At 30.5% G+C, this 21,830-nt stretch overlaps 8 protein-coding genes across 8 annotated transcripts; 2 read left to right on the forward strand and 6 right to left on the reverse strand.

Moving 5' to 3' along the window:
* Nucleotides 1-204: 204 nt before the first annotated feature.
* cubi_02932 (RNA methylase) lies at nucleotides 205-3,771 on the forward strand (the record flags this gene model as incomplete). Its single annotated transcript, XM_029019943.1, has 1 exon — nucleotides 205-3,771. The coding sequence occupies one exon, from the start codon at nucleotides 205-207 to the stop codon at nucleotides 3,769-3,771; it is 3,567 nt and encodes a 1,188-aa protein (XP_028875350.1).
* Nucleotides 3,772-3,783: 12 nt separating this feature from the next.
* On the reverse strand, nucleotides 3,784-6,807 carry cubi_02933 (uncharacterized protein; the record flags this gene model as incomplete). Its single annotated transcript, XM_029019944.1, has 2 exons — nucleotides 3,784-5,136; nucleotides 5,203-6,807. 2 exons carry the CDS (start codon nucleotides 6,805-6,807, stop codon nucleotides 3,784-3,786), a joined length of 2,958 nt encoding a protein of 985 aa, XP_028875351.1.
* Nucleotides 6,808-7,009: 202 nt separating this feature from the next.
* cubi_02934 (uncharacterized protein) lies at nucleotides 7,010-11,464 on the reverse strand (the record flags this gene model as incomplete). The annotated part of the gene is made up of 1 exon (XM_029019945.1): nucleotides 7,010-11,464. The coding sequence occupies one exon, from the start codon at nucleotides 11,462-11,464 to the stop codon at nucleotides 7,010-7,012; it is 4,455 nt and encodes a 1,484-aa protein (XP_028875352.1).
* Nucleotides 11,465-11,645: 181 nt separating this feature from the next.
* cubi_02935 (KELCH domain-containing protein) lies at nucleotides 11,646-13,388 on the reverse strand (the record flags this gene model as incomplete). Its single annotated transcript, XM_029019946.1, has 1 exon — nucleotides 11,646-13,388. One exon carries the CDS (start codon nucleotides 13,386-13,388, stop codon nucleotides 11,646-11,648), a length of 1,743 nt encoding a protein of 580 aa, XP_028875353.1.
* Nucleotides 13,389-13,532: 144 nt separating this feature from the next.
* Nucleotides 13,533-17,327, reverse strand: cubi_02936 (ATPase with signal peptide; the record flags this gene model as incomplete). Its single annotated transcript, XM_029019947.1, has 1 exon — nucleotides 13,533-17,327. One exon carries the CDS (start codon nucleotides 17,325-17,327, stop codon nucleotides 13,533-13,535), a length of 3,795 nt encoding a protein of 1,264 aa, XP_028875354.1.
* A 624-nt stretch (nucleotides 17,328-17,951) lies between these two features.
* cubi_02937 (uncharacterized protein) lies at nucleotides 17,952-19,409 on the forward strand (the record flags this gene model as incomplete). Its single annotated transcript, XM_029019948.1, has 1 exon — nucleotides 17,952-19,409. One exon carries the CDS (start codon nucleotides 17,952-17,954, stop codon nucleotides 19,407-19,409), a length of 1,458 nt encoding a protein of 485 aa, XP_028875355.1.
* A 66-nt stretch (nucleotides 19,410-19,475) lies between these two features.
* On the reverse strand, nucleotides 19,476-20,438 carry cubi_02938 (TPR repeat-containing protein; the record flags this gene model as incomplete). The annotated part of the gene is made up of 1 exon (XM_029019949.1): nucleotides 19,476-20,438. One exon carries the CDS (start codon nucleotides 20,436-20,438, stop codon nucleotides 19,476-19,478), a length of 963 nt encoding a protein of 320 aa, XP_028875356.1.
* Nucleotides 20,439-20,561: 123 nt separating this feature from the next.
* Nucleotides 20,562-21,782, reverse strand: cubi_02939 (methionine adenosyltransferase; the record flags this gene model as incomplete). Its single annotated transcript, XM_029019950.1, has 1 exon — nucleotides 20,562-21,782. One exon carries the CDS (start codon nucleotides 21,780-21,782, stop codon nucleotides 20,562-20,564), a length of 1,221 nt encoding a protein of 406 aa, XP_028875357.1.
* Between the last annotated feature and the right edge of the window lie 48 nt (nucleotides 21,783-21,830).

Below are 21,830 nucleotides of genomic sequence, written 5' to 3' on the forward strand. Positions count from 1 at the left end.
ATATTCAGATCTATAGTATGACTAATTTTTCGATTCTAAATCACACAAACAAACAGTTTGACTGTTAAAAATTAAATTTTTACAGTATCAGAAAGGCGGGAATTGTCTTTTATTCAGTTACAGAATAATTAATGTACAATATTCGTATGAAAAATCATAATATTGTAATATTTGTACAATATATCTACAGACAGATATGAAACAATGGTAAAACCTGAGTTCAGAATTTATTCTTTTCCTTCAAGTGAGACAATTAAACCAAGAATTCCATTTTCTGAAGCTCCCTGTTCCAATTGTACAAATAAAAGTTACGAATGTAATTGTAATGCAATAAAAGAAGGCTTAGGAAAGTATGGAGGTTACACTATTAAAGAGCTTGATTCTTTAAAGTCTCAGTTGGATTCAGTGAGGAATGAGCTTGACCTTATTGATATTAATGTATGGCAGTCTTTCACAAGAACAACTAACATTGCTCAGGACGTAATTTATAAACTTAGAGATGTGCCTATTGAATTAGCAACTACAGGATGGTGTAAGTTATATGAAATACTTCACTACTTTAGGTGGCACGAGTACATGAATGAAGCTGAATATCATAGTATGCACTTATGTGAATGCCCTGGCGGGTTCATTTCTGCTTTGAACCATTATATACACTCTAATGTAATAAACAAACGCCAGAGATTAGGCTCCTCAAAATTACACTGGGAATGGAAGGCAAATTCATTAAATCCCTATTTTGAAGGTAACAATCCTAATTCTATTTTGACTGATGATATAATATATAGAGATACTTATAGAGCATGGAATATGGGGGCGGATGATAGTGGCGATATTACTAAGTTATGTAATATTGACTACATATGGCAAAGGACATCCAAGAATACCAAAAGCTGTTGGTTGGCAGATTTGGTTACTGCAGATGGTTCTCTAGATATTCAATATAACCCAAACGATCAGGAAAAATTAACATCTTCCATTCAATATTGTGAGACTGTTTGCGCATTGGGAATTCTTAGAAAGCACGGTTCTTTTATTATTAAATGCTTTAATATCCTCCATCATACAACTATATCTATTATCGCACTTTTATGCTATTGTTTTCAAAATGTCCACATTGTTAAACCGGTTATGAGTAAAGGTGGTAGTGGAGAGATATATATTGTGGCAATGGATTTTCAGGGTATCAGATCCGTTCTGTTAAAGGCTTTGATATCTCATTTTCAAGGAAATAGGGATAAATTTGATGAAATTTCTCTATTTCCAAGAGATTGGCTTCCAGAAGAATTTATTGAGCAATGCATCACTGCAGCAACACTATTTTCAAGGTGGCAAATAGATCATATTGCCCATAACCTCTTAAAATTCAAATCTTCTATTGTCAATGATCCAAGTTATAAAAAAATGAAATTTTTGAATTTTGAATCGTTAAATTCAACATGTAATAATCTTGATGAGTCAAACAATGTTAGTGAGCAAAACAAAGGCGAACTTTTCAAGGAACGTTATTTATTTGAATGTGCAATAAGTAAAAGGGAGAAGCGAATTTTTGCACTTGAATATATACAAAACTTGGGTATAAGTAGTATTCCAACATCACAATATATCCTTCCAAATTTACAACATAGAAAAGAGTACTTAAATTCCACAAGTTTGAGTAGAAGGGGAGGTGATAGGAACCGTGTTCAAGGAATATTTATTGATAGAAAATATGCATTTCAGCAATACATGAAACTTCAAGAAACTAGAAACAAATTTTATTTCCCAAGTATGTCTTTCTTCAAGCTGGTTTCTTCTAGAAATATCAATTCATTTAACAAAAAGTTGTTATTTTTCATTGATGAGATCGTTAATCAAAATGAAAATATTGATTCAGAAAGTAACAGTAATGGATTAAATGACGGTTTATCAAGAATTCCTCTTAAGAAGGTGGATATTGAATTAAATTTTACACAAATACTCCCAAAGGAAAGGCTCCCTAAAAAAATTTCTCCAAAATGGTTTGTTTGGTCAAAAGAAGATATTGCTTACCAAAGGCTTATTGATAGACTTAAATCACAAACATATATGTTTGAATCTGAAAACTTTTTTAAAAAAGTTCAAGATTTCACGTGTGTTTCCCTCCAAATGTCTCCTTATTGCGACGAAGATTTGATTCAAAGATTTTGTGAGACTATAACTGCTATTAATTCTCCAATCAAAAAAATAACTTTTGGTATTGACGCTTGTGTTCATAATGAATTCTATAACAACATACTAAGATGGACAACAATTCCATTTGATACATCTGAACTTTTAGACCAAAAAGAAAATAACAGTGTTATTTATTCAAGCATTCATGGAAATAAATTTGAAATGAACTATCAACAAGATAGCATATTAAATTCCAATATAATTGATGATTTACCTCTTTATTGCCAAATTCCTGCAAACATTCATATTTTGGGTTTATTTGAAACTATTAGAGAGTTAAAACGATCAGAGTGTAATGATCAATGTACAATAAGTGAATATTTAGGAAAAATAAAAAATTATGTAGAAATTTATAATGGAGTGGCATATCATGAAGTTCTTGAAGACCATAGTAAATTTCCATTAACATTTTTATTAAATATAGATTCAAAATCTCACAAACATGGCACAATAATCATTATCTCAGATGAAGAAACTGATGAATTATACAAAGATACGAACAAAACTAAATTTAATAGGTGCAATGATTTAACCTTTATCGATATAAGCAAGGAATTTAAATACTGTAATCAATACAAACAAATAATAAATGCAATTACTGAGGATTATAATATTAAGAAAAATGAATATGATTTGATTTACATTGATTCTTACTGGCATTTAGTCCCTACATTTTCTTTAGGGCAATTTGAAGTTGAGGAAAGTTTTAATCTTGTGACAAATATCATGATTGCTTTGAATCTTATAAAATTTGGTGGTAATATTATTATTTCACTTAAGACAGCCTTAACTAGATTTACAGCTGGAATAATAATTGTGTTAAGTTCTGTCTTTGATAAAATTGCATTAAGCAAACCTTATTCCTCTTCTTCGCCTTGCTATTCAAATTTTTATCTAATTTGTTCTGGATTTAACGATAATTCAAATACACTTTCTAGACACTTTTTCCAATTTCTATGGGATGTTTACTCAATAAATAATAGAGAAAATTCTTCGATGGTCCAATGTGTCCCTCCAACTTTATTTGCTTCAGATAACTTTCTTCATTGGTTGAAGGAATTTAATAATGAAGCAATTTTGTGTGATATTGAGCTTTTAGAAGCAGTGATTGAACAACAAGAATCTTCAGATAATCTTGAGCCATCCGTTTTAGATGGTGGAAAGAACCACAAAGATTCGGAATACTCTTCGAATTGGGAAGATTTCCCCAATAGAGTTAGAATCCAACGTGAAATCTTGAGATATATATTAATCGGGGGAAATAGTTTAAGCTCCGGTGAGAATTTCTTAAGTTTTAATGGAGAAACGATTAAAAGTGATGTTATACCCAAACATAAAGAAATACAGGAAACTTCTCATAATATTGATGAAAAAAATCTGGACCAATTCGATGTGAAAATTCTTCAAAATGATGACTCGTTTTCCAATTTTACAGAACAAATTAATGTTCAACTTGAGGAATTTAAAAGCAACAGAAATATTGATCCTTTTGAAGACCGAGCTGGTTTAAATGAAGAAATAGATGTCTTCTGCATTACACCAGAAATTGAACCAAATGACCCATTTGATCATAAATAACTCAAATTATGCTTATAAATATAACTTACTGCAATATTTTAGGAATAATTCGGTGCAATTGTCACTTCTTAATTTTCCTGACATTTTTTCAGCCGACTCAAATGCATCTTTATCTGACTTTGCAAACTTAATATAATTTTCGTCTATCGAATAGCTCCATGTTTTATAGTAGTTTAATATTTTTTTATACTTTGTGTCTAGTAATATTTGATTTTTGTTAAGAAGTGAAGAAAATATATGCCCATGTAGTCTATTAGTAATAATCACTCTTCCTTGTAGAATAAACTTAAGCCCAGCGCAAAACCTCTGCAGTGAAATCCCAATAGAAAACACATCAAAATTGGGCTCTTGACTTTCATTGGTGGAATCTGAAGTGATTTGTGTGACAGACTGGGATGATGAACATATTCCTTTTCTTTTTAAAATACTTTTCTCTCCATATGAAATGCCTTTTGAATAAATAGTAGGCAAAAAATTGATCCAATCATCGATTTTTATATTTAAGTTGTTATAATTATTATTGCGTTGTCTTTTATTTATCTCTCTATCATTCCTACTGATCCAAAGTATATCATAGGCTTCACTAATCAAATAATTTTGAACTTTTGCCTCTTCTTCTTTTGTGGTTATTAAAGACGTAACTATGTCAGGTGTCAAAAACAACTTTGTATTTGTTACGTTTTCATTTGTAAATAAAATATTATGTAAATAATCATATGAGTAAATGTCTCTAACAAAAATTGTCAAATTCTTATGCAATTTCAAATACTCGAAGTCTACTATGGTGTCCCTATTTTTCAATGATATTGACTGTGGGAAAATGATTGTATTGAATTCACGAAATTCTTCAAGAATTTTTTTTCTTTCGTTTTCATACTTTGGCCATACATCTCCTAAATTTCCTCCACCAGTTAGAAATATCGTCGGTTTATGAGGAAGGCTATTTGCAATCTTTAATGCTTTATTAAAATCACAATATTTGTGAGAATTGTTTGAAGTGCAATAGTATATTATTTTAATATCAAAACGCTTAAATATCAAATATTGGCTCCAGTTGATTCCAGCATCACCTTTATTTTCGTGGTCTGCAAGACCAAACACCATTCCATTTTTTACATTCTTGATAGTGTGTCTTAATATTGAAGTCACTATTTCACTCTGTACAAAAAAATTTTCCGAAATATTTTTATATTTTTTCATAGATTCAGACAGTAGTTTGGGTTTTTTTTCTGATAAGTTTATTAGTAATTCTGGATAATGATTAAACCAATTATCAATTTCAAACACTTTTTTTATTTCATTTTTCGATATTTGATTGTTCTTTTCTAAGCCAATAAAACTTGAGTTCATGTATTTTATTTCGTCCTATCGATAGATTATTCCAAAAATAAATACAGAAGCATTAAAGAAGAATTCATTATATCAACCTACCATGGGCGTTAAGTTTTTTTTTGGCAATACACATGAACAAGTATAGGATGTAATCCATCCAATAATAATGAATAGACTAGAAAGTGCAATTGATGCAGCATATGGATATTTATCTTTATTTTTGAGCTCTGTTACAACATTAGGCTGTTCTTCTATAACTTTTTCTACTTTTGCATTACAATTAATGTTTTTATTATGAATTTCATCTACATAATCTGCCACTTTCTTCTTTCTTTTAAATAGTAATTTTCTTTTTTTTGAAAAGTGAATACCTAAAATTGCAAAAATACTACCTAATATTTGTACAAAAGGAGGAGTTGTACAGTTAATTAGTTCCGCAGTTAGTACGATAATTGCTCTTTTTGCCAAATTAAAATAGGCGTGTACAATGGGACTTCCAACCAATTTTAAAAATGCCAAGGAAGAAAAATTATAGGTAGCGTGAAAGCATCCACTAATAAGTAATGGCATCACAGGAACATTGATGTTGAATCCTCCAAATGCAATGCTCATTATGGAGAATATTGTCAAAGAGGTGACCATTCCCCAAAATGATAGAATAGTAAAAGTATCGACTGCTTTCTCATTTTTATTTGCTGAGGAAACAATAACATTTCTAAGAGATATTGTGAAAGCCCCAACACCTGCAAGTATAACACTATATATTATTACTTTTGATCCTGAGTTCCCATTACTCAAAGTTGAAGTAACGACAAGTATAATACCAGTTGTACTAATTGAAAATGCGACCACTTCTCTAATTGTTAGCTTCCGTTTCAGGACAAAGAATGCCAATATTGCGGTTAATATTAATTCGCTACATTTTATTATTTGAACTAGCATTACTTTTCCTCCTCCTAGTGCTGTATTCGCGCAAATATTTGCAATTGCATATAACGCTGCTGAAAACAGCATTTTGTTACTCCCCCACCACCTTTCTTTTTGAATTTGTTTATTTTGTGTGTTTTGTTGCTTATTTAAACTTTTAGAGGTTAATTTATTTTTTTTGGGTTCTTTTTCATCATTCGATTCGATTTCAAATGATGTTGCAGAAAAATCCATTTTTCTGTTAAATGTATTTAGATGATATTCCTTATTTAAGATTAAATAATTAATGTTTACGTTTTCATCCATATTGAGATTCATGTTAAGTTCCGTTTTTTCTTTGTTAACTTCAATGCTATCGTCAATTACATAGCTGCTAGATTTAGAAACTTGTGTAAAGTCGGTTTGTTCAAATCTATTTTCGCATGTGCTTTCTGTAATACTACCTTCGATATTTGGGTCATTTCCATCAATAGCCATTACATTGTCTACTAGTTCTGCAGAATCTTGTTTTTTTTCACTTCTTCTATGAATAAAATGAATTATTCCACAAATGAAAATTCCGGTAACTGCTGCCAATAACAATTGTATAATAGTTAAAAACGACCCAAAAATTATCCTTGAGCTGATTGGTTCGTCATTTGATAATTTATTAAATGACTTTTTTGTAAAAATTGAATGTAAAGCTGAACCAACGGTCCAACCTAAAATAGTGATCGTCTCTATAAATATACCTTTGAAAACCTTCCGTCTATTTGCATTTATTGCAAATTTTCTCATTTTGTACTATTTCCGATCAACATATATATTGTAAAATTATTTTACTATTTGCAGATACAGTAATCAAAACTGTTATTTTGAAAAATATCATAAAGTCTAATAGACATGTGGGGAGTTGCATGCAAATGCAATACAAATTAATTCAGTTTATTAACGACTTAAAACAAACATTAGCAAACATATTAGTAAAACTAACTAAAAATCAATCAAGTTTGTTTACTTGTCTTGGTTTTTGAGGTGGAGCAAAATTAAATATATTATTGTTTAAATTATTCGGAAACGAATTAATCGTTGAGTTTTGCGCATTTATCGGGGAAAAGCCATGAAATTCAGAAGAAAATGCAACAAAACCTCCAGTTGAATTGTCAGAAGATGGATATGCTTTAAAAGGAATTGAATTATTTAAGTTTTTTGCGGAAAACTCAAAAGATTGTGCTTCTTCAATAGTACTGTCATTTTTAGGATTGCCGCATAAACTATTGCCACCATTATTCGAACTAAATGGGCCATTAATTAAAAATTGTGATGACCCAAAACCGGAGACTTTAGGAGCATTATTCATATTTGATAGCGAATTAGGAAAGCCAAACACACCACCTAGATTAATGGAAGGTTTTGAGCTTTCTTCATCTTTTTGTTCGAGATCATTATTACCTTGAAATTTAAGGGTTGAGTTTCCATTCTCAATAGTGGAACCGATATTTGTGCTGATAGTAGAAGCATTTACCTTAGAAACATCCAATTCATCTAGTTCGTGCAAACCATTTTTCACTATAGCACTTGACAAATGGTTGGCATCCGAGCTCTGTTTCGGTGGCGAACAAATATTAATAGGTTTCAATGGATTACTATCAGAACTGAAAGAAAAAATATTTAATTCATCAGAAATCTGATTTTTTACATGATCTCTTTTAGAATCGGGACTATTAAGGTTTAATGAAATATTCATTTCAGTTGAGAATGCAAATATTCCTTCTGAAGCCCTCTTTGAGTTTGGAGTTTCATTGTTGATCAAACTCAATGAAAAAAAGGAAGATTTAATATCCTTTTGTAGTATTTCATTTTTTTGTTTATTAAATTCTAAATTAATGGAATTTCCATTATTTGAGACTAATTCACAAGTTGTTTTATTTAAACTATTATTTAGCAAGTTTGGGTTGTTAGTACAAAAACTTGTATTGTTTAAATCAGGTTCAAAGCTTTCATCATCTTGAGTAATTTTTTTGTAAGCCATGTTTGAATTTGTTTTGGCAGAATCTTTATCAAATTTTGTTTCAATATAGTTACAAAAATCGATTTTATCACTAGGAGTTGCTTCCGACATATAATTTGGATGTTTTAAAACGGTTTTGTCTCCGAGTTCTGTAACAAAGCCAATATTTGAATTTTTTAAGTTAGTTTTCCCAGGAATATTCGGGGAACCACTCAGCAGATCATTTGTATCTATACAACCTTGCTGCTCTAAAAGTACAGTTTTATAATCTAATGTTACCGGATTCTGATTTTTTTCTAGTGGAAATGCGAAAGAGATAGCTGAAATGCATTCCTGTTGAGAGTTTTCAAAGTTTAAATCTTTTTGATCAAATTTATTATAAACTCTTGACTTTAAATCGTTAAATGAACAGTTTGTATTTTGTGGAAAAGCTGTTGATTTACTATTTGACAATTTTCCAACAAATCCCGATAATATTAATAATAACTTTTGTCTATATATCATATTTTTTTGCAAAGATGAATTCCTTGATAGCAATAACTGAGAAGTAATAATTCGGTTACCAGTTAGCAAACTTTTGCTTGAAATTTCTGTTGTCTTTACTGAATCCTTGCCTATTTTTTTGATAAATTTGGGCAGTAATTCCTCTCTTTCAATGAATGAAATTGAACCATTAGCAATCTCACAATGGTCAACGATTCTTTCTAGTCTTTCAATACAGTTTGTGAGTATTAAATTGGGCATTCCTTGCTTAACATAGTACTTATTTTTGGTTTCAAATGAATGACTGGAATGCTCCATTAACTTAAGCGAAGCGTTTTTTTCTTCTATTAGCCCAGGAATCCATGACAATTCAAAGAAAGTATTATTTTGTAATTTGGGTCTATTGTTCACACCTAGTTTGTCTGAAAGCACCTCATCACAAGAGTAACCCAAATATTTAGATCTAATTTGAATGTACCTACCTGGAGTATTATTCTGACTCACATAGTTATTAATTTTTAACCTTTGGACCTTAAGAATATTAGATTCATTCTCTGAACTAAATGATGGTTTATATAAATCGTCTTTGATTACTGAATTTGAAATATTATTAATAATATCAGAAAGATTAATGTTTTTTTTTGATGAATATATACGATGTTTTCCCTTTGAATCAGGTTGGGAATCAAAGTTATTTTTTTTTGATATCCTTACAGAAGAAGATGGGATTTTTTGTGAATTGCTATTTCTATGAGAATCAAAAGGAATCTTATTGGGAGTAGCATAACTTTGTTCATTAGAATGCAAAGTATTATAATTGTATTCTGGCGGTGGAAGTGAAGTGAATTCAAATTCCATACTCTTTCTATAATTTAGTCTTTCACAAAATATCGAGACTTGGGAAATTCTAGAAGCCAATTTAAGAGAAAGTGTTTCAATCGAGATTAGTGAATTCATTATTACTTGGTTTTTGTCAACACCATTATCAATTAAAAGTCCAAATAATTCAATATTATATTGAAATAAAATCGATATTTGACTTGAAGTTAGCTCGTTCTTTCTTAATTTTTCTTTAAGTATCTCAATTTTGGTATTTTTATATACGTCTTCGGAGATCTTTTTCATAAGGTATAAATGAAGTCTTCTAAGCTGAATTTCTATATTTGATATTTCATTGAATTTTGATATTAATTTATAAAAATTGGAATTTTCATTAGCAATGATTTTAATCTTATCTACGAACTCACAGAAATTTATTAATCTTTTAGCGATCAGTGGTGAATTTAAAACGTTCAAAACCTTTTCGTTAATATTGATAAATTTTTTTTCTAATTGTAATACTTGAGACTCGATTTTCATAATGGAATCAAACAGCTTTTCTTCTGATTTATTAATCATACTAATTCCTTGATTAATTGGCTTATATTTTTGAATCCTGAGTATTTGTTCAATTGCCTTTAATGAACTATTAGAATTATCTTTTTTCGAAGAGATAGAAAATTTTGTTAAAGGAGACTCAACCAAATGAAACATGTAGTTATTTGTTGGGACCTGATTTTTTGACTCAAGATCCTGACGACTCAAACTATTGCATGAAGTATAATTTGTAATTAAGGAATCTAATTCTTCTGATTTAATTGGTTTGATCAGCTTCGGATCTCCACCAATATAATGGGTAATGATATCGCCATTTGTCTCAGCAATAAAAATAATTGGTGGCTGAGAAATTTGTGGAGCATCGATTGTTAACTTGGGGTCTCTGATTGATCTTTTGTTGCAAGTACAAAGACAAGAATCAAAAATACCAATATCAAAATCAGTACAATTAATATCGTATCCTTCACACATTGCAAGCCTTACCCAATTATGTGATTTGTAATCATTCAAATTTTCTTTGTTAATATATGAATGGTTGGGTGTAAAAACAATCATTTGCGAAAACACAGCAGAGCCTATAAATAAAATTCCCCATTCTTTAACCCAAAAAGAAACGCAACGTATTTTTTTAATCTGATCCATATCATTCGAATCTACATTATCGAAACATAAGTCATTAATAGAATATGAACTTAACTCTACTTTCAGATCACTATCGATTTTGAAAAACAAAACATACCCATCCATGTATTCTAGTCCTCCAATAAGTGAGATTGACAAATATAGATCTTCTCCGTCTATAAATTTTGCTGATGTAATATGTAACTGGTTAATCAGATTCATTTTGGAATTTCCACCCTGAAATACATCGGTTATAGGTCCAATTAAAGTAGAAAATGGTCTAATAAATGATTTTGGAATATTAAAAAATTTTGATTGGGAAGAAATAATCATATTATATAATTCATTTGTTATGAGAATAATGTTTTTTTCGCTTTCTGATATTAAAATAAATTGAATTCCGCAAAAGTTACTTTTACAGGCCTCTACTAATGTAAAATTATCAGAGCTACCATCCAAAATAAGCTTTGTTCTGTAAAAGTCCTTCTCAGAAGGAATAAAGTAGTAAAAAGAGCATGATCCATCGGATTCTATCGTTATTAAATCGTGGTTTTGAGTCCAAGTTATTGATTGAATTCCATCATGGTTAATACTAATCCATTCGCTTTTTTGATCAAGATCTAATAAATTAAAGAGTAAAATTTTCGTATCAATAACAACCGTCAAAATAGTGGATGAAAAGTCAAGAACTATATGAGTTATAGCAGATTCATGGCCAAAATCGTAATTTCCCAACTGAGCATGCTTAATTTCATCAAGTTTGCTCTCAAAATAAGTTAAACCATCTGAATTAGACAATATAACATTCAAGTCAAAAATTGTTATTTGTGAGTTTTTTTCGACAATCAAGTACTTGAGGGGATTACAAATTAGTATTCTTGCAGGTTTGTTATTACAAAATCTGAATCTAGGCCCATGAATGAATTTAATAGATTCAGTATCATCATGTGTTATTATTTCCATTTAGAATCGTTAATTAAATGGAAAGGATATCGGGAATTAGTTATCTATTTCTATTTTTTTTTCTTATCGCTATTTTTTGTGGGGGGTACTAGTTAAAAAAATCCGTAGTTACCGCCTCATTTGTTAATTTTAAAAAAAACATGCAACATATAAGTACTTGGCAGCTACTTTTAAAAATCTATCAAATATCTAACTTTGTAATTGCATGCCCATATCTTGGAAAGATGAGATCTGGGCCCTGCTCCCATCTGTCATCTTGAAAGCTGTATAATTGTGTAGTTTTTACAGTTTCTTCCACTGTCTGGCCACCACAAATAATGGCAGAATATTTTCCTATTGAAACCGGCTGAATTTTTGCATCAATAACTCCTTTAATCAGTGGTTTTATATATGTTGAAGTATTTTCGTTCGAAGAAGGCGAAATATTAAAAAGTTCTCCTGAATGTAAAACGTTATTTTTTTCATCAATTCCGCCCCAGATACACACCCTACCATATAATGAATAGGCAATGGATCCAGATCTGACTTCTAAGAGTTCTTTTGATTGAATCAATTCCCATTGATTTCTTCTGACATCAAAAACTTCAATAGACTTTAATCTCTTATCTCCACAAGTTCCGCCAATTATTGCAATACTAAATTGGTCAAGTTTAACACACGATGCGGACGATCTAGGAATATTTAACTGTGAACAAACCGACCAATATTTTGTTCTAGAATCATAGAATTCGGTGGCTGAAATGATGTTTTCTCCATCAAATCCGCCGATTGCAAATATTCTTCCGTCCTCAAAAGTTGTAGATGCCAAATTCCGTCTCCCAATTAGCATTGAAGGCCCTCCTCTCCATGAATCTGTAAGAGGGTCGTATATCTCGAGACTGTCTAATGCCTTGTTAGTATTGTTGTACCCTCCAAACAAAGCACAGTTAGTTTTATCAAGATTAGTACTTGATCCATGAGCTCTGGGCGTCAACATAGTTTTTACTTTGCTCCAACCAATGTTTTTTTTTATTTCTTCTGAAAAACCTTCTTCTAAATAAATAGGAGTTATAAACAACTCAGAAGTATCAAGTATCTTTTCACCATTGCAGCCTCCAAAAACATAAATCAAAGAGTTATCATAAAGTTTAATCCCAAAGTAATTCATTTCTTTTAAAATGTCAAGACTCATTTGGGCCGTGGAAGGAGATGGAAGACACTTGGTATTATCCCTGAGATAATTTATTATTATTTTAAAAATTTCCGGATCCCTGTCAAAAAAAACATTACCACTTTTATCTGTTTGAATTTCAATATCAAATGTTTTACCTGAAAAAATTCTATCTAGCAAACTTCCCTTCGCCTTTCCTTCAGTTAATATACTCTTTGAAACCTCAAATATGGTTCCACCAACATTAATTTCAACAGTTGATCTTGCTGAAAAATTTACTTCGGTTATTTGATCTTTAATCCTCTCTATTTCTGATTTTTCTTGGTTCAATTTATTCTCAATCATTTGCCAGTAATTGGTTAATTCTTGTTGTTTTTTGTAAAATAATTCTTTTTGAATCAATAATTTCTTGGCATTGTCATTTTTTTCTTTTATAATTAATTTCTTTGTTAATTCAGTTTCTTCTTCTAATAAATTACGTAGTTTTTGTATCTTCTCAATTTCAGTTTTTCTATTACATTCCATTTCTCTAATTATCCGCTTCTTTTCCTGATCGAAAGATGATTTTTCATTTTCTAGAATTTCAAACTCATTAATAATTTTTCTGCGAATTTTATTTAAATAATTATTAAAGATTTCACGTATTTCACATGCCATAGAATCAAAACCTTGAATTATAGTACTTGATAATTCATCATCTAGCAATACGGAGTTTATAAATGAATTTTTACAAACAGTAGATTCGATGGTATTATCTTTGATTGCGTTATCCATTTTAACATTTATTACAATTTAATATCACTATTTTGCATCTTCACACTAGTGCTTGTTTAAAGGGAAAGCGGAGCAGGGGGGTTGGGGAAGGGAGGGGAAATAAGAGGGGTGAAAGTAAAAATTGAAAAACTATTTTTCCAAAAATTAGCGAGAATTATTTGACCTTTTAACGATATTGAAATCAATTCTAAGTTCTTTTGAATCTTCTGCAGGTGCATCATTGCGAATAGTTACTTTAAATGTCATGTAAGGTTTTAGTATGCCTTCCTTAATAAGTTGCATAATTCTTTCTTTCATATCCTCAAAATAATCTAAAATTGGTTTGTACCCGAGCTCTGGAGAATACTTAATATCAACTATTTTGTTCAAAACTGATTGGGAAGGTTGAGCGAGTGTCACATTGTAATTTTTTTTAATAAACGCTGAATACTCAACAAAATTTATTTCTAATATTTTTAAAACTTCTTCTTTTGTGAAAGGCCTAAATAAAACAATGTTTTGAATAGCACGGACTAAATCACCACTCGGAGTTTCACGGTGCTTTCTGACTACTTTAATTATAAGTTTAACAGTATCAACTTTGTCTGGATCGTCTAGAATAAAATTGGAGCCAACTTCAGTTGTAAGAATAAATGTACTTAAGCCCAAATAACCTATTTTATGATTAATATTGTTTTTATTACGCAAAATGTCCAGAATCAGTCGAATTACATCCGGATGCATACCTTCAATATGATCAAATAAAAACAAAGTTTTGCCAGATTGTCTTAGTTCCTCCGGAATAATTCCAGTTGTTGGATTATCTCCTAACAATCTCTTTGCAGCGTCTTCGTCAGCAAAATCGCTAGAATTTAGAGTTTTGAAATTAGAATACATTGTTATATCATAGGAAAAATCATTAGATAACAATGAAATATCCATTAAAGTTGTCTGTAATGCAAGTGCAAATGTCTTTTTACCAGATCCTGGCGGACCTACAAAAAGAAGGCATTTTGGAACATTTTTATTATTATCTCTCGACAATTCTACTCCTAAATGGAATGAAACATAATCTATTGCACTCTTTTGGCCAATAATATATTTTGAAAGAATTCCTGACATCTGATCTTTTATTCTTTCCGGTAATTTTCTATATTCAATTTCATTTAATAGTTTAGAAATATTTTTTCCATACCTTTCCGAAATAATAAATGCTATATGAGAAGCATCAATCTCTCCCATTCCAAGAGGTAAATAGATTGAGTTGTAATTAAAAGACATCTCAAGTATTAGGGATTTCATATCAGCAACTTCCTTCTGCTTATCTTTTATTATTGGGTGAATGTCATCAAAAAACTTAGGATCAAGTTGGGATTCTGTAATAGCGCTAACCTCATCGTTGATTGATTCGTCGTAAGATTTATTTTTATTTTGTTTATATTTAAGAAGGTTACTCCTGTAGATGCTTGTAAGTTGTGCAACGCTCAGTTCATCAGAAAAGTTTGGAATTATTTTTTCTCTATCTTTAAGGATTTTAAATTCATCTTCCAATGGTTTATTAACGCAAGTTATTGGATAATCAAAATAAGTGAACATAAAATAGAGCTGAGTTTTCAAATATCTAAACTTAAACAGATAAGGTTTTATTTTTAATGCGAGCGATATCATTGTGTTTTTCATCTTTAAATGCATTTTTAATACTTGCATTAACAGTGAACGGTTTGTACTTATAATTGAATTCGTCTCATAATCTCTGATCTTTGATACTTGCAGTCCAGTCCTGGAATGAGAGATAAAATCTTCGATTCCGTGGATTTCTGACGGTATTTCTAAAAATTGCTCATTTTTTGCTATCCTAATAGCATAATTTATTAATTCAATTGCATCATCTGGAAGAATACAATTTTCAATATATTTATTGCACATCAAAACAGAAGTATGAATAACGTTATTATTGATAAAGATACCTGTTGAGAGTTCGAGCTGGTACCTCAATCCGGAAATGAATAATTCCGAAACTATTCCATTCAGTTCTTTCATCTTAATCTTGCGAAATATTGATTTGACTTCAGCTTCCTTTTCTACTAATATATCGTAATTTTCGTTGTTCAATGCGGCAATTACTTTCAAATTTCCACGAATAATATAATGTTTAATTACATCATATAACCTTTTAGAACCTGTGGGGGTTTCAAAACTAGAAAACAGATGATCTGTAAAAATAATAACCTTGCCATCATATGTTCCTAAGAGGTCGTTGAACTTAATTTTAATCTGTTCTGTTAAAGTTCTTTTTGCACTTTTACAACTTTCGAGTAGTGAATCAAAGTCAATGTTAATTATTCTATAGCCTTTTAAATCAATTGAAGAAATGCCGTTAATTATTCTATGAGCTAAATACTCTATTAAGCTGCGTTTCATTATTTTTGACTCGCCAACTATAATTGCAGAAGATAAACCATTTCCGGAAAGAGATATTTCAAGTAAATAGTACTCATCCATAAAATCGATAGCTTTTGTAACTCCATTTTCGATTACGAGTTTATTAATATCGAAAAACCATTTTTTATTAAACTGATTATTAAAATCATTTTCATGGAAAGAAAAACCATAAAACCACATTTTACTATTGAATTGTCTATTTGGTGATTGATTAAATAAAGTTTTATATTTTTTTAAAGCTTCATTAATAAATTTATAATGATCTATTCCATAGTTACTGAAAACTGCTTTAACATTACTTCTGAGGACTGAAATATTACATTCGTTCTGCATACCATCCTCTGATGTGGTGGATTCTGGATGAGAATATTTAATATCTTGAATTTTAACATCTAACTCGTTTATACCATAATTTATATTATTATCTATTAATCTTTTTTCCCAATCATTTGGAAGGTTATCAATACTATCTCTCATCAAAACAATAAAAATAAATCCAGGAGAAAGCACATTTGATGATAATCCTTGATCGTATAAATCATTAATTATAATTACAGATAAATATATCGAATACAATAAATTCAGAGAAAGTACTTTATTTTTTCTTTCTGATCCTGCATATGTAATTTTTCCATAAATAAGTTTTAGTTTACTATACACTTTATTCATATTTGTATCTAATATTTCAATTATTGTTTGTTTAACAAGCTTATAACTAAATACTGCTCTTGGCAAATTTGAATTAATTTCGTTATTGATTTCTCCAATTACTGGTTGTGAAGAATATATTGTTTTACCGTGTAAATTTTCATTTTCATATTCCATAATTTTGTCTTTTTTAATTAGCTCTTCCATTTTCCAAATTGTCGAATATATGTTTGTTTTAATTAAAGATAGAGTTTCCTTGCTAAAATTAAACATCTTATTTAGTCCATTTTCATTATTGTACTTCAATAAGTATGAAAGGTATTCTGTGAATTTCTTAAGTCTTTTCATATCATGTGAGATATTTGTTTCAAAATCATCTTTTGAAATGAACGCCAAAATAAAATCTAATGTTGTAACTGTATTATATTTACTAGTTTCAATAATCTTTTGGAAAAAATCAATTAATTCTAGAGAAGGAAAAATTTGATTTCCATTTCCATCTAAAGCCAATTTAGCAATATCAAAAATGAGCTCTTCGATATCAATGTCATTTTCCGAAAGGTTTCCTTTTTGAAATTTGACAAAGGACTTCTGTATCGCTCTGGTTAATTTATTTTTCAGGTTAGTATCCAAATGTATTTTATTGGGATCGGATGATGTTGAATCTAATTTAATAGAACCACGATTAGTATGGATAGACCCAATATTTTGCTTTTCATATGAAGAGCCAATAGAAGAATTATTAATTTCTAATTTGTTACTACTATTGGGATTTTTTGTTAAGACTACATGTACCAAAAAAAATATTGCTAGGCTGAACAGTAAAAAGAATGAAAAGCACCTAGTAACATGAACTCTAGAAATGCTCATGATTGGTTTTATTAATGTAGAGGCCCCAATTATAAAAATGGATTTGAACTAACATGTAGAATCCTCCCCTCAAATACTGTTGTATTGGCGGGATGAGTGGTAACATGAAAGGTAAACAGATATTGATATATGGAAAATTATTTATATAAAGCTATTAAGAAAATCACTTTCTTGTTACATATTTCCTCCTGAATTTTTGCCTCTTTTAATTAAATTCCATTTTCTGTAATAATCCAATCTCGTTTTTAGAAGAAATGAAAGACTTCGAATAATTATTAGACAAGTTAGGAGGATAACAATTTGAATTATTAAGAGGAAAAATATGAATTTATTCATTTATTCCCATTCAAACGATCTACCTATTTTTTGGTGAATTTTAATTTTATTTTTCGTTTGTTATTGTGTGGTTTTTTTGAACTTTTTTTTTTGAATTCTTGATAGTGCCGCTTCATTAAAATCAAATGTTTAAAAGTTAATGAATTAAAAATTATTCTTCAAACCAAATTGACGAATTTGTTGATTACTAGGTATTTTAGGCACATAGCCAAGTGTACCGATATTTCTATCGGCACAAGAAGAGTAATTTATAACAGGTTAAACTTGAAACAAACTATTTCATTTGTGATGATAAATGAGAGGAAGGAACTCACTGGAATTGATGGGAGAGACTTATTGTGTAGTGAAAGTGTTAAAACACCAGTATCTTCAGTAAATAGTGATAAACAAAAGTCTTGGAGTATGAGGTTTGGGATTTACAATAAAAAGTCTATTAGCGAGACCCAAAACAACAATTTCAATGGAGATTTAAATAAAGTAATGGAATTAAACAATAAGACGGGAAATTTTAACATTGACCCTAATTTAAATACATCAAATAATGGGAATTATTCTTTTTGGCCGAACTCTTTTGAAGATATTCAAAGAGGAGGTTCAGCAGTATTTAACAGATTAGCATCAAGGATAGAAGAAGGAATTCAAGATTTACAGTCACAAATTAGACCGGACTTCCCTAAGCTTCCTAATAATTTAGAAGGGAAAATTCCATTGGGGTTTTCATTCAGTGTAAGCGCTATGTTAATTCCTTATCATCTAGGGGTTATATTGGAGTTACAGGAACAAGGATATATTACTGAATCCACACCATTGTCTGGGGCATCTGGTGGCTCAATAGCCGCGATTTGTTGTGCATTAGATATAAGTATGTATGAAGCAATGGAAGCCTGCATTTCGCTTTATGAAGATTGCAGAAAAAATGGCACGGCAGGAAGATTAAACCAAGTACTTGAACGCGAACTTAGGAAAAAACTTCCAGATAATGTAGTTGAACTCTTAAATAATAGATCGGAAAAAGGAGGGCAAATTATCATTTCTTTTACACAACTTCTTCCAGTTCCTAAAGCTCATTTTGTCTCAGATTTTAATTCTAAAGATGATTTAATTGAATGTATATTAGCAAGTTCAACAATTCCCTTTCTTTCAGTTCCTTGGCCTACATTCAAATGTAGAGGAAAACCATGTGTAGATGGTTATTTTGCTGTGGGAAGAGGCGAATTGGGATGCCTTCCTACTAATGCTATTAGAACAGTAAAGGTTTGCCCTTTGCCCTCTGCCGGTTCTTCTATGAAATCAAATAGATCTGACGTTATTTCACCTCATATTCAATCTTATGATTGGATACTATTTGGCCCCGATTCTAGTAACACTAACACAGGTCTTATAAGAACAAGGGAATGGATAAAAAATCTAAGACCGCCTGAAGCAATTCCAACAGATCTTAATAAATCAAATTTATTAGACAAAGGAAACTCTGTAAAAAATGAAATAAATACTAAAGAACACCTTGAAAATTGCGAATTTAAAGAAGTATTTAATTCGTGCTATATTAACAATAACCCAAATTTAAATGCTCCTCCATTGATGAAGTATTCTAACAATGAGCTCTTACGTATTGCAGTAGATCCTCCGTCACCCCAGGTAGCATGGGAACTATTCTATATTGGTAGAGGAGATGCATTAAGGTGGATAATGATAGATAGAATCAGGGAAAATTCATATAATCTTATGGAGCCTACATACAATTAGAACATTGAACCGACGGCTTGAGTATCATATAGATGGATTTTCTTAAATCGTATTTCTATACAATTGCTATTTGCTTGTTTTTATTTTTTCAATATTTAACTTCAAATTGTCAATATCAGACATAAATTGTTGTTTAAGTTCGGTATCTTGAATATGCTTATTACCATATTTTTCAAATAATTTAAAACATTCTACTGCTCCGTTTACATCTTCTGAAACTAAACTGCACCAAGATAGTAGATACCAAACTTGCCAATCTTCTTCATCTTCTTTTAACAATGTACTAAGGACTAACTCTGCTAACTCGGTTTCATTCAGATCAATTAGCGTTCTAGATAGATTTAGTCTTACAGAGTATTCAGGCAATAAGACTTCGTTGTCTTTGTACTCATCGACCAAATCCTTAAATTCAACACAAAGATTATATTTATTTTCCAATATACGTTTTATTTTTGAAACGTAGAGTTTACATTCTTCAAAATCATCGATTGTTTTGAAATAACTTAATTTGCAACATAAAGTTTCAAAATGGTCTTCATTAATTTCGGATGCTTTTGCTAAATTTTCTCTTACTTGGCTTTCCGCTTCATTATTATAACATAAATCAGTCATGAATAGCTCTGAAATAGCACAGTAAGCACTACAAAGCTGATCTCTCATTAAATCAAGCTTTTCAATACTATATTTATCATTTTCCCTTTTTTCCATTATATTTTTTATATTTTCCCTTAGTATTTCTATTCCCTTCCTCCAGTAGAACAAAGATTCCTCACCATCTAGAATCTGAGCAAGGCTGAAATATTTAACATAATCATCATATGGATTAATTTTAATACTTTTTTCTAATAGCTCTTTAGCACGATCAAAATTACCAATTGAACACATAAATTCACCATACGCAGAAAGAATATTGCTGTTTAAGGGATCTAATTTAACAGCTTGAGTGAACAAAATATTGGCATTCTCATATTCCGGAGGAAACTTATTAATAAGTGCCTGGGCCTTTGATAATAATTCCAATGTCTTCATTATGAAAACAAAGTTACGATTTTAAAGAAAATAGTCAAATTTAACAAAAAATAGGCCGCCCAAAATCTATTATATCAGGTAGTTACTGGGGAAAATTATTAATTCTTAGTTTAAAATACCTATTTACTGCAATTTGATTGGTTTTTCCCAAAGAAACTCTTCTTCTGTCCGTCCAAAATGGCCACCACTCGATGTTTTTCTAAAAATAGGCAATTTAAGGTTTAGTTGTTGAATTAAGATTCCTGGCCTAAAATCAAACACCTCATTAACTATTTCCAGAAGTTTTGTGTCATTATATCCATTTTTTGCAGTACCAAATGTATTGATATACAATGACAATGGTTTTGCTATTCCAATCCCATATGAGACCTGAACCAAGCATCTGCTACATAAGCCAGAAAAAACGATTGATTTTGCAACAAGTCTTGCCATATATGCGCCAGACCTATCTACTTTAGTTGCATCTTTTCCACTAAATGCACCGCCGCCATGAGCACCCCACCCTCCATACGTATCTACAATTATTTTGCGCCCTGTTAATCCAGCATCTGCTGCTGGCCCCCCAATTGTAAATCTGCCAGATGGATTAATCAATATTCTCGTTTTTTCATCCATCAAGTTTGAAGGGCATACTTTTTTAATGACATTATTAAGAACAAATTCCCTGATTTCTTCGTTTTTAGTGTCTTCGTCGTGTTGAACCGAAACTAGAATAGTGTGAATTCTCTTTGGAACCAGCTCACCTTCCCGGCAACTATATTCAACTGTAACCTGCGCCTTTCCATCAGGGCGCAACCAGTTTACGTTGGGAAATATCCCTTTCATTCTAATATGATCTAACTCTCTTGTAATAGATGTAGCTAATACATGTGTCAGAGGCATAAGCTCTTTTGTTTCATTTGTAGCATATCCAAACATCATTCCTTGATCTCCTGCTCCTATATCTTCAACATTCCTATTTATATGTACGCACCCGGCAATTTGATTGCTTTGTTGTTCAAGTTTAATGATTACATCCATTGTTCTGTAATCTAGTCCCTTTTCTTCAGAGTCATACCCTATTTCTTTTACTGTCTCTCGAACAATTTTTTCGTAGTCTATATTGGCCTTTGTAGTTATTTCGCCAAAAACCATTATAAACCCTGTTTTTGTGCATGTTTCACATGCCACAAAACTTTCTGGGTCTTGCTCTAAGCATGCGTCAAGTATTGCATCAGAAATCTGATCGCATAATTTATCTGGGTGTCCACTACATACGGATTCAGAAGAAAATAAAAATTGTTCACTAATTGTTTTAAAATCGCCGTAAGCGGAGATATTTCCACTAAAACTTGAGTCTTCCATAAATAATTATTATAATAGGACTTTAATAAATAGACAGTTGTTTAATTT

This window comes from Cryptosporidium ubiquitum (assembly GCF_001865345.1).
Source record: "Cryptosporidium ubiquitum isolate 39726 chromosome Unknown contig_1, whole genome shotgun sequence".
Classification (NCBI taxonomy): domain Eukaryota; phylum Apicomplexa; class Conoidasida; order Eucoccidiorida; family Cryptosporidiidae; genus Cryptosporidium; species Cryptosporidium ubiquitum.